Source organism: Medicago truncatula, chromosome 5 (genome assembly GCF_003473485.1).
Source record: "Medicago truncatula cultivar Jemalong A17 chromosome 5, MtrunA17r5.0-ANR, whole genome shotgun sequence".
In the NCBI taxonomy this organism is placed as follows: domain Eukaryota; kingdom Viridiplantae; phylum Streptophyta; class Magnoliopsida; order Fabales; family Fabaceae; genus Medicago; species Medicago truncatula.
Genome location: NC_053046.1, coordinates 8,974,914 through 8,988,336, shown reverse-complemented (window position 1 = coordinate 8,988,336; position 13,423 = coordinate 8,974,914). Strand labels below are relative to the sequence as shown.

Sequence of the window (13,423 nt, the reverse complement as noted above, 5' to 3'; positions counted from 1 at the left end):
AGTGGTGTAATTATAGCATTCACAAAAGTAACAACTTGTTAGCAAGACACAAAAAAAAAGATGTTAGTTTAATCATTTCCTGCATTAGCATTAGCGAGCAATTATGTTCATGATTAAAATTACGGTGACTTTGACAAAATCATAGCGGCATTCTGATTCTAATGAATTAGACAAATCTAACAAATTATCAACATAATATGCCAATAAATTAACTCAAACTATAGTAAACCATGAAAACAAAATATTAATGATACACCCGATAAAACTAGAAGCTACTTTTTTCGAGTACAATACAACACCATAGAATTACTATACATACATAATTTAAAAGAGGCAAGATACAGTGAGAATCAAAATACATGGTTCTTGCCTTCAAGTTAGAATTCCAGTAGCCTCTACATAATGTCTTTAGGGACCCTTGAATCCCTAAAGAACTAAATGACATTGTCATTTGTTACTTAAGATTCCATGTACTGGATAGGTGGAGGGCTTGTTTTGGTCTTATCAGCACCTGCAAAACGGTTAAATATCAAAAATTTGTATGCCACTTGAGCATTGATAAGAAATAACCATTTAAGGCTAAAAAACCTACAAAAATATTTCATAGTAAACAGAAATTTACAGCAAGTACAACAGGCTAGATAATATTTCAGTACAGCAAGATGAAGAATAGAGAAGACATACCACTAACCCCACGGATCTCCACTTCTCTCCATTCTTGTACAAGGGCACAACAGCAACACATCAAATGAGAGAGAAAATCATCAACAAAGCCCCCCTAACATAGAAAGTAACTGTGATTAATATGAAATATTTAAAAAGGCCGGAAAATGTAAGCATGCACATTTCCTCATATCTTAACAAATACATTATTCTATCGTAATTTTATTGTGTTGCAGGCCTACCCCTACAAGTAGAGAGACAGTTTCAAGGATTTTAACTTGTGACTTCTAATATAGGTCACATGGCAGCAATCACGGTGTTGCGCAAGGCTCGACAAATACATTATTTATTATAACTTGCATTGAAAATTAGACAAATAGATTCTACTTTGAAATAGTAAGTACAAGATTTGATAAAATTGCATAAAATGGACTAATTATGCTGAAAAATAACTAATGACTGCTAGCTAGCTGCTCTCATGTATAGGAAAATAGTTGTGGTTGTGAAATATATCCCTTAAGTAAAATGAATACAATTTACACAGCACCACAAAAATGGTACCATAAAAAGCTTTATATGTTATCAGCATCTTGAACGAAGAAAACTATATAAAAATTCACAAACACGAGGCATAAAGAGGTGATAAGAAGTCATATTTATGCAGAGGAAGGAAGGAATCATTACTGTGATGTTTAACATCTTCCGAAGCTTTCTCCTAATGCAACAAGTATAGCAACAACAGGACAAAATTAATGAATATGCCATCAATTCATTACATGCTTCTGCAGAGGCTGAAAAAACACAAACAAAATCATAATCACATTACCTCAATAATGTTTAAGTGTTTGAAATTATCTAGAATGAAGGAAAGCATAACAACCAGTGAGAATATTAGCAACATAGAGAACCCTAGGCATTATCTCATAAGTTATATAAACAATCTGAATTACAGAAAATCATGTCTTCATTACAGGTAAATTTCTTCAAGATATACACCGACTTGATTCACTAATTTCTAGTTTTGTTTGCAAGAAACATTACACAAATGTAGATTCATCACGAACACATACAAGATAGCTAACTTACACATGGGCCTGTTTTTTACAACTGTAGCAATCTTTGAAAATGTTCCACAAGGATAGAAGAATGTCTTCATACCTGCAGACCAAATACTATACCAATTACTAAGAATGAAAAGTATAGAGAGATTGGAGACCTATCTTTAGTTGATTTTTTATTTGTATTATGTCCCTATTTTTCTTCTGTTCATAGGCTCCTTATCTTTCTGTTTTTACTAAAACATAAGGGTCTTTAGTGTTCAGTGGGACCACACCTTGACAATTATTCATGCCTGATTCAACTTGTAAGGCAAACCATCTAGTCTAATTTAAGTTTCATAGAAAAAAAGGTGTAATCCTGGTTAAAAAAAATCATCGTATTTCTGATTAAAAAAAAAATTAATTCCACACACATCGCACAAGCCACAAACACATAAGAGCTAATTGAGTGAGTCAAAATTTGGTGAAAGAAGAAGAAAGAAAATAAAATTTACAGTATACTTATCAGTCTAATCTTTCAATTGAACAAATCTCAGATGCCTGTAACACTTATATATGTATTGGTATTTTTAGCATAATTCATGACAGAGTAATTTAGGGGCTTTGAACTAGTAGTGCTGACATAATGAAAATGCACAAGGAAACACTTTCAGTTGAATAGGTTGAAATAGTGAATCATAATGTACAGGTAATAAATCTGTGTGAAAATACTATTCTATTGCAGTTGACCAAACTTTTAAAATATCAAGTAGGAGAGAACATACAAAGAGAAGGTTCGGAACAACAAGCAAGTAGATCAGTGTGCCAATCTTCCTGCTGATATGAACCTCCGGTTGACATCACATCCTTTTGGGAAACAGAATATCTGTACGAGGCCATGTATATAAGCACCAAACACAGTCAATATAAGTTAATAACCAAAATAGTAAGGAAGATTAATTTATTAAAAATAACAATTATGATTTTTGCTTAACTGGTTTATCCCAAGTGAACCTACAACACCTTAAGTTGTCGAAGAGGGAAATGACTTACCTTGATTGTGAAAGAGTATCCACTTTCGTATGGTATTTTTCATCAGATGAATGAACCTTGTCATCATTGGAATCAGAGTAACTGTAATTCTCTTTCTTATGACTTTTTTCAGGTGAACACTTGTCCGGAAGAGAATACTCTGCTACTTTGGTGACCTCTAATAAACGTTGAATGACTTCACATTGATTCATATCCAAATTTGCTTGTGACCTTTGTAGCTCTAGGTTAAGCTTTTCCTTTTCTTTTTTAATCGCTTCCGGGAAAGTACAGTTGGGGTAAGAACAGGAGAGAGTTTTCTTCAGCACTGCAGTATCCTCCTTGTCAGGATCAGGTTTTAAAATAACTGTGTGCGCCTGTTGGTCCTCATCGTCTAATGTGTATTCCCGCTGATCATGTTCAATAACCTCAAGTCTCTCCTGAATGAGCAGAAAAGCAATTGATTGTCAATCACATTTAGACCAACCAAATTTACACATTCGGATGCTATCATTACAGTGAGTCAGTGACAATATAACACAGGTCTAAGTCCTTACAAATGTAGGGAAATATGCAAAATCCATAAACAATGCGATTGAAATTGTACAATTCACATGTGTGAGGACATCTCTCAGAAACATGATGAAGAGGAACAGGGATTGGATTAATTGATCAATTGATTACAACTTGGATTACCACCTCTTTGTATAGTAATGCTTATTAAAAAGAGTAAAAATGATACAACTAAAATATATGAACTGTGCTAGTCCTGACAAATGAGTTAAACCAACTCTACCTAAAGGACCACAATGATACAACTATTTTCTGTCGACACAAAAATACCAATCACAGAAGAGATGGCAGATAAAAAACATACCCTGACTCGAGCATTGTCCACAAGAGTGATAAGAGGAACAAGACGTAGGTATCTATCGATTTCATTTTGAGCCTTCCTGAACTGATAAACAATATTCCATCCCATTGCCAACAAATACAGGTAACTCCGATCTTGACAACTATGAACCAACATATAAGACCTTCTGAGTGCATCTTCAAGCTGCTCCAGAGGCTCCCTAGTTTCCGGGTACCTCTTCAGCTCAGATATCTTGAGCTGCTCCAACAAGTTCCCGATCAACTTCAAATGCATTGCAAATTGTCTGCAGTTTTTCTTATGCATCCTTGCAGTACTTGCAGCTTTCACAATCATACCAATCAACTTCACAGCATCAACACCAGTCAATTGCGCTATATTTGCAAAATCCCCCATATGGTCCCACGACGCCATCTTCTCTGATAATCAACCTAAAATCAAGCTACACCTTGGAACATCAGTTTCCAAAATTACATTTATAATCCTTCATTTCATCACATAACAACAAAATAATGTATACCCCAAAAAAATGCATCAAAAGAAAAAAGTTACTTGAAATCAAGCTAAATCACCTCATAACATGAATTTATAAAATTGCATTTGTAATCCTTAATTTCAATATTAAACATCATCAACACAACAATAACAAAAAAAAAACATGCATGAAAATTATTTATAATTTATACTTGACAATAAAATAAAATTCATTTTACCTTTGATTAAGCAAGTAACAGTATGCAGAAAAAATGTTAAGAATGGAAGATTTGAAGCTGGATCAAGCATTCATCTGAAAAATATTTTCCAGAAATAGCATTATCCTCTAAGATCTTGAAAACTGTAAAACATAGCAAAAGCAAATAGTCAATATACAATTGAACCTAATTACCAAAATAAAATATAAAAAATTAAACCTAAACAAAGAAAGGAAAAGAAAATTGAACAAAAAAAAATCTTGACACTGAAGAAAGAAACACTACAAACCAGCATGAAAATTGAAATCCATAGCTAAACTAGAGAAATTGAAACACTAATTGAATAAAGAAAATAATTAGAAAGAAGGAAAATAAAAACACAGTAACTGAATAGAGAGCATGATTAAAGAATTTTACCAAAAGAAATGAAGAATTTAGCATCGAATATACAAAATGCAGTTGAATTTAGTTTTTTGTTAAGTAGTGAAAGTTATTACTTGCACGAAATTGAAGAAGGGAACGTGAAAAAGCATAGAATTCAGGTGATGACAGACATTGCTTTGCGAGAAGGTGCAGTTTATTGTTGCTGTGAATCACCACTCTACTCTTTGTTTTGTTTTTGTGTGTGTTTGTGTTTGTTCACTCTCTCTCTCTTTCTTCATATCGTTCACAGTTTCGGTTCGGTGCTGTTCTGTACAGTGTCGTGTTTGGCCGCATGTGCTGTGAACTGGTAATTACGTAAATACCATTCTTTTGGTAATGTTATTACTACACTGCCATTTCTTCACTTCACGGAGTGTGTACACTGTAACGGCGTGATACTACGGACAGAGTAGACAGTGGGTTGACCTTTTACAGTTCCAAAAGCTGAGTACATACATTCATACAAGTGTTTTTTTAACACTGCGACACCTGGATCCATATTGTACTTAAGGGTACTTGCACATAAATTTCTTTCATCATAGCTCCTCAAATTTTGAGTTCAGCTTAGAAATAAGTAAAGGTTAACATTTGTAATATATACAAAGAAAGTAATTTATGTGTAGATATATTTTCTAATATGACTTATAAAGATGGTTTCTCTTTGATTATCCATATGCAATGTTTTACTCGAGTTAACTTCTTTTTTATTATTGTTTTTGGTGTTTGGGGGTTTTGTCCTATGTAATCTTTGATCTTACATTATAATTTGACATTCTTGTAGCATATTTTGTTTTTTGAGATGTTTTATGTTTAATATCTTTGCTTTTTAAAAACAAAAAAACTTACGTTTTTTTAGTTGGTGTTTCTACACCTCATCTAATTAGAAATTAATTTTTTGTTTTGGTTTCGTCCCTCTTGTTTTGCAAAAAGAAAAAAAAATATAACCACTAATAAACTTGAACTTAGTTATTTTTTATTAATAAAAAATTGTTATCAACGCATTCTATTCTTTAGTACTAACTATTTTATTTGATATGCATAAAATATGTAAGATTCAGACTTCGAACTCCGACCACCACAAAAAAAAAACTATTTTATTTGATGAAATCAATATACGGTTCACAATTTAAAAATTAATCAAACATAAAATGGTGAAATCCACATAAATTTCATCTGATTAAAGAGTGAGTGTTAAAAGAGAGACTCGATAGCACTGCACTATGTATTAATTTGACCTTAACTAAGGCTATGTTTGGATATTTTAAAACGAATGGAATGGAGCGGAGCGGAATGGAATGGAGCAGGATGAAATGGAACGGAGCGGGATGGAGTTTCCATTCCATTGTTTGGGTATTTTATAGAACTCATTTTACGACGGAACAGAACAAACTTGTTTATTCCATTTTTACCCTTATTTAAAAATACTATCATATATAGAATTGTATAGTTATAATAAAATAGTAACAATAATAATAGTAGCAAAAAAGTTTTAATTTTGTTTGAAAAATTTGTCCATCACGTTACCCCCACCATCTCCATTCGTTGCGTTTTTTACATTTTTTTTATTTAATTATAATGAACTTTCATTGATTTTCATGAGTAGTTTGGCTTTGTAGAAAGGATTTTGATGTATTGGACTGTCTAGTGCTATGTAGAACAGTGTTGTAGAGTTTGATGTTGTTGGGTATAGAGATAACGTGTGTAATTAAATAAAAAACTGGGTTCAATCGAAAATTCGTGGCTACCAATTGGAAATAAAAAAAATTGGGTTAAAAAGGTAATTGTCAAATTAATAGACCTCATTCCATTCTATACACCCCAAATTGGGAGGAATGAAAATAAAGGAAGATGATGGAATGGGATGGAATGGATTCCATCATATACCACTCCATTCCACTCATTTTTTAAATATCCAAACAATGGAACTCTATTATATACCACTCCATCCCATTCCATTCCACCACATGCCATCAATCCAAACAAAGCCTAAGTTTATTTATTAACTTCGTAAGTTTAGCTGTTTTGTTATAAATACATTTAAGATGAGTAAGCAAGTGTGTGACAACTAAGATTCACATGTGTTGCAAATTTGCCTAAACCTCTTTGTTCCTAATTATCTCTTAAGGGAAATGTTAAAGAGTGTTTTGAAGGACTTTTAAACATCCAAAATGGTAGTAATATTTTATGAAAGTTTGTGTATTTATTGCATTGAAATTTACACCATTTGGTCATTAATATAAACAAAAATCTACTGTTTAAATACATTCAATTAATGATGTATGTGACATATAATAAAGACCACATACATTATTAATTGAATGTATCTAAAGAGTGAATTTTTGCTTATATTAGTGACTGGAGGGTGTAAGTTTTTACTCCTTCCGTTTAAAATGAGTGTCACTTTAGGCAAAAAAATTATTTCAAAATGGATGTCACTTTACAATTCCAATGCAACTTTAATTTTACTCTCTCAAACTTTTCTCTCACACAATTTTCATTGCAACTTTAAATTTATCTTTTTCTTATAAAATAAGACAGTTTAGTAAAAGTGTTATGTCTAATGATTATTTTATTATATTCCTTAATATATGTGTAATTGAGTAAAACGACACTCATTTTAAAACGGAATAATTATTTCTTTTATGAATAATTTTTTCAAAAGAGTTCTCGATGAACATCCGTTGACAAGATCCTACTTTTAATTAAGAACCTAGAGATATGGAATGAGAGAGATAGGGTTGGTGTTGATTGATCTAGAAATATAAAGGCTGTTAGTTGGAAGTTAATAAGGCTGCAAGTGAAAAGAAAAGGTAAAAGGAAAAAGGTTCTACCAACCAACCAAGAAAAAGTGAAAAAGGCCAATAGCGTCATTCAAGGAAAAACAAATTGTGATTATGGTTTGTTCAGCAAAAGCAGAAGGCAATTAAGAAGAGTTAATGAATGTGTTGGATGAAGTATATTCAGTGTTGGAACAGTAAACATCCATTCTGTGTTAAATACGACTTGTGATAGAGGTTGCACATGTTAACATTGCCACGTGGTATCCATCTTGTTGTGGTATTCTAAGTTCTTAAAGTTCTTCTTCTCACAAAACACAATCTGGCTGTATGCAACACACTCCATCCCTACAATTTGTCTATCCATGGCTTGTGGTCCATGTGGATTCATGGATAGATATACATATACTCTGGTCCCCTATCCTTGCCCTCTTTTTCTTCTCATTTTCATCTCTATCAAATCAATAATTCAATTATAAAAAATATCTGTAGTACAGAATATCGCAAAATATGCTTGTACAATCCTTAAAAAAAAATAAAAAATATGCTTGTACAAAAATATGTCTGCATAGTAAAGTATTGTTAGCTTTTTATATTTTTCAACTCATTTTTGTTTCGGGAAAATACTTTTCAAGTCAAAGTGTTCCAGAAATGCCATTAATACGAGGTAATTTGGGAGACCTAATTTAGATTTAGATTCGTAAAATGTTGATTTTTTTTGAAGTTGATGACACGATAGAATCAATGAAAATATGAAATGGTGAACTAGTTGCAATTTTATTTATTTAATTATGAAAATGTTTGAAGTATACTCCTTCCGTCTCCGTCTCATATTATAAGAAAAAAAAATACATTTATTAGAAAAACTAAAACATATTTCCTCCGTTTTTAAATATAAGTAAAATTAACTTTTTAGGTTCATTCATTTAATGAGGTATGTTGTCTATATTATGAACCACATACATCATTAAATGATTGAATCTAAAAAGTCAATTTTGTTTATATTTAAAGACGGATGGAGTAGTAGTTTGTAATTTAGTTTTTTGTGTTATCTTTGAAATAAGTTTTATAGGAAGATGTAAAAACAATTTTCATTGATAGTTGATTATAGAGAAAATGGAAAAGAGAGCAAATTGAACGCACTTTACATTTAATTTTTCTTTGGAAAAGATAATTTTTTGAAAAAACATAATTAAATATGATAAAAGTTGGTCTTTTTTGCTTATAATTTAGGATAAAGAAAATAAGTTTTTTTTTTTTTGCTTATAATATGAAACGGAAAGAGTACATATATATGGGGAGAGACATCAGACATAGATGTGATGTGAGAGATGTAGTGCACGTTTGATACTACTATGTTTATAAAAACAAAGTTTGATAAAAATCACGGCTAAAAATCATGTTAGCGTAGAAGTTGGTATTTTGAGCATCTCAAAATCACTGCAAAAATGTATCAGAAAGAGTAGTGATATTTGTACATCCAATTGATGACAACTTTGGCGACAACCTTGTTTTTCTCTCTTTTTATTGGTCAAAAACAATGGAGAGAGAAAAAGAAAGAGAGAGAATAAGAATCTCATGTGAGTATGAGAGAGACAGTTGTCCAAAAGTTGTCACATAATAGTTGTACAAATATCATTTCTCTATCAGAAAACGTGCATACGTACTTTTGTATGTTGTAAATGTGAAACCAAACAGACACCTGGAGGTGTATGGGATTCAGACAAAATCAAACTAAAAATTATTCAATTTTTTTTTTATTCAATTCGAAAACCAAACTAAGCCAAATGAAATTGAACGGAATTGGTTCGGTTCTCAATTTTTTATTTGAAAATCCAATAATCCGATGACTTAGCTAATAACCAGCATTTTACTAACATTTTTACATCAAAACACAACATTTTCCAACTCGGTTATGGAAGTCATTCATCTCCAACTTTTTTGTCTTATTGGTTATATCAAGGTCGGTTTGTAAGAAGTCTCGAACATTTTCAAATATATTAAGACATTCTTGCATTGTGGAGTCCAATTTTATGCGTCTTAATAACCTTCTTATTTATCATTTCACAATGCTTCATATCTCTCTTCACCTTATCTTTAATCTGAACAAGATCTCTTACATCTTGGATCCGTTTGTTTTGACTTTTCAGCAACAAGAAACACTTCTACAAACTTCAAAAGTGAAAATTGAGTTTTCAATGTTATTTGGTTTGACTTTTCAGAATTGTTTCTATCCTCTAAAAACAATTCTCCTTAAAGCTACAATTCCTAATTTTTGGCTTTCCTAGAATCAATTCTACACTAAATTTAAAATTTTGATTATAACAACCTATTATTTTTCTTTATTACCCTTTATCAATTCTCATTCTTTTTGCTTTGTAATTAATTTGATGAACCAAATTTAATCAGGAAACTTAACCAACCAAATTAACCCCCATAAAATGTTTATGGTCATGAATTACCATGTTTTGGATTTTCCTTTACGGTATCCCCATTCAGATTTACAGTATTTTTTCTTTTACCTTTCTTTTACGCTATATTTTATATTTTTTGCAACTAATTCTAGTATTATTTAACTTAAATGTATTTTATCAAAAAATATAAAATATATGAACAAATATTTTGTAAAAAAATTAGTTTAATGATCGTATTTATTATGTTTTAAATTAATATATAGAAATTTTTTATTTAAATTAAATAATAATCTACATTTAGTATTGATCTACATATACATTCAACTATGCACATTTACTTGAATTTAGCTATATCTATTTTAGTAATTATACATTCAAAAGCAATTTTGATAAAAACTATCCAAACAACATTCAGTTTGTTTAATCAATTCTGCATTATTGTATCTAAATATAAATCAATTTTATCCAAAGCTAAACCAAACACACACCTTGTTCTAATCCAACAATCGAAAAATTGATCTTTTCAATTTCTATTTTACTTCAAGATATTTCCGAATTAATTTGTCCTTCTCTTACTTTGACAATTTCCAATTGCTTTGATTTCAATGACGTTGCTTTGGGCACAAACAAATTTGATGTCAACCCTTTTAATGGTAAAAATCAAAAGAAAAATAATTTTAGTCACATCATTTAATTATTTTTTCTTTTAATTATTTCTTTCGATCCTTATTATTTTTGACACAAAACAAACATCATTCATTCCAATTGATAGAGTACATCGATGCAATATAAGTTAGCTAAAAACAAAAAGGATGAATTTGTGGACAAATTCACAACATTCATGTTAATAACATAAAACGACAAAGTACACAAGCCAACAAATATGACTATATTAAAATCTCCGAAATAGCCATATCTCCGGATCTGCAACGTTGATGACGCAAAAGTCATTGGTTGAATCTGCATTGGATCGAAGCTGATCTGACAATCTGAACTGAACAAACACCTGAACAAGAGAGAAAAGACAAACAACGTCGCACAAAGACAACAAACAAAACAACGTTAAGACGATGAAATCACGAAAGAAAAACCTAATTCGATGTGAAAATCACTTATTTAAATAAAAAAGAAGGAGAAAAACGATGTAGATGAGTAATTTGGGGTCCACAATTGACCCTAAACCACCCCTCTTTGGTGGATGAAGATGAAGAAAAAACAAAAAACATCAAAATCAATATTCCTTTTCTTTATCTCTTTTTTTTTTTATTTTTTTTTATTACATCAACAAATTTATCACATCTATTATTTTACTCTTTTTTATCACATTCTCTCTCTAATGGGTTTCAAGCTTTTAAGAATTATTTTCCACTTTTTTACTTTTTTGTAAAACAGGGTTGATACTTGATACACCTCCTATGCTATAAGATTAGTTTGTTATGCATCCTACAAAGTTACTTTAAAAAAATATCTGCAACTACACATGCACTAACTTCTATTGTGCTATCCATGTGACCCACTATATATATCCACCTCATATTTGCACACTGACGGTATTTGAAGTGAGTTGGTCTCTAGCATGGAATATACGAGTGTTTTATACAATTAATTAGTTGTGTTTTTCTTAATTAATCACACAAATAACTCATTGAAAGTACTGTATGACCATATTTTTATTTTATTTATTATAACAAACCATGATCATGATCTTTTAACTAGAGACAAACTGCGTTACTGCTGGAAGACAAATAACATTATACTATCTAGTAGTATAAGTGAGTGTATAAACGGAACATATTATAGTTTTATATGGTCACGGGAAAAAAGCAAACTTGGTGGCTGAAGCACTATTATATTCAACATAGTTAAGATTCCCATGACATTTTTCTAATCAAAATTTGAACTTTTTACCATCAACGTGGATTCCCGTATGGTCATTCTGGCTCATTTGAGACTTTGAGTTTTCAGCATTTAAAGAATCATGGAAAAAAAAATGAATGGGTGCAACTATGCAAAAACAAGATGGTGCCTAAAGAAGTATTGCTAACTACTTTTTCATGTAGGCAGAATAATTTAGTTTTCATCACATTTTAGGAAAAATGAAGTGGGTTGAACTTTATGTCTTCGTCCAATTATCTATCATTTAGGCTACAATGTTTTGTTTGGAAGGTATTCAGAGATTTGAGATTAAATCTGGTTTTAATTTGTCCCATACTTGGAAAAGTGTCACATGGGACCCTACGACGTATTGGTTGATCATGAAAATGACACCTAATTGACAAGATAATGTGTCATTTGGTTACATAAGCATAATTTGCTGTATTAGATCTCACCAGGTACATGTGTGCAAAAATGCAAATGGAAATTTTTGGGTGTTAGTGGGGGATGCTTATGGGGTGAACCACTTAATCAAATAAAATCATGAAGCAAAATTCTCAAAGATCTACTAGTGAGGGATTTCACTTTTTAACTTTACCAAAAGTTTCCCATGCTTTGTAAATTGTACCATTACCTGTTTTGAGTGTTTCCCAACATTGCGTTTACGTCAAGATACAAGCACAACTTTAAAATGGTACTACTACTGTAAACTCGAATGCCAGAAAAGGTGTTTTTACCAATGGCCATCCAACAAATGATCTTCCAACAGGTGTTTTTAGAGCGAGAAATGATATTTGTATAACAATTTTTATACAATTTTAGACAACTTTCTCTCTCATACTCACATTATTTATATTATTATTCTCTCTCTTCCTTTTTCTCTTTCTATTGTTTTTAACCAATAACAAAAAAGAACAACAAGGTTGTCCCAAGAGTTATCATGAAATGGTTGTTCAAATATCATTACTCTTTTAGAGCATTTGTTAAGGAATTTAAGAGATAAAGTTTCATGTTGAAGATATTATTTTAAAACTTTTAAGAAAAATTATATACTATTTTTTTAATATACTCCACCCAAGTTTCAATTATAAACACCTTTTTACTTTTTAAAGTTTATATATTATTTATTCAATAAATTTAAAAAGTAAAAAGTTGTTTATAATTGAGATAAGATGTTTCTTAGTATTTTTCTTTGGAAAATGTTAACCAGTGTCCCATGAACACTAGTTAAGAAATTATAAAAAAAAATATTTTCTCGAAAATTGTGTATTTTAGTTTTTGAAACTTGAATAGGTGTTGCTTTTAATGCTGGTTTTATTTTTTTCTTTTTATTTTTAGCTGTTTTACTAGTGCCCGAGGAACACTGATTAACACGACCCTTTTTCTTTTACTAAAATCTTACTACTGCAAGGGTTTTTGATTTCATGTTTAGAAGCTTTAGAAGTGCTCTTCAAGATTCGGAAGCAAATTTAATTCTATAAAACTATGTTTGACATTTTTTTTAGAAGTCAATTTTGAAGTCTACGATCAGTTATACTTAAAGCTACTAGTGGCTATTAATGTCATTTTTTTTAAGAAGTTAAATTAGTCCATTCAAATTGATATCAGAGAAAATCGAACTTAATACCTTGATCGGTCTTAG

The 13,423-nt window shown here is 30.8% G+C and overlaps 1 protein-coding gene across 6 annotated transcripts; it reads right to left on the bottom strand.

Annotated features, from left to right (window-relative positions):
• Positions 1-184: 184 nt before the first annotated feature.
• LOC11421841 (protein MID1-COMPLEMENTING ACTIVITY 1) lies at positions 185-4,954 on the bottom strand. Of its 6 annotated transcripts, none has more exons than XM_024785099.2 (9): positions 4,790-4,954; positions 4,314-4,387; positions 3,607-4,031; positions 2,754-3,169; positions 2,486-2,586; positions 1,750-1,821; positions 1,348-1,454; positions 685-778; positions 185-511 (listed from the first exon to the last, which is right to left on the bottom strand). In XM_024785099.2, exons 3-9 carry the CDS (start codon positions 4,012-4,014, stop codon positions 459-461), a joined length of 1,251 nt encoding a protein of 416 aa, XP_024640867.1. In that variant the 5' UTR covers positions 4,015-4,031; positions 4,314-4,387; positions 4,790-4,954; the 3' UTR covers positions 185-458. The 6 variants fall into 6 exon arrangements, with proteins under 6 accessions (XP_024640867.1, XP_024640863.1, XP_024640862.1 ...); XM_024785095.2 differs by having other exon boundaries at positions 4,314-4,435; positions 4,710-4,953; XM_024785094.2 differs by having other exon boundaries at positions 4,314-4,435; positions 4,790-4,953.
• Positions 4,955-13,423: the final 8,469 nt, after the last annotated feature.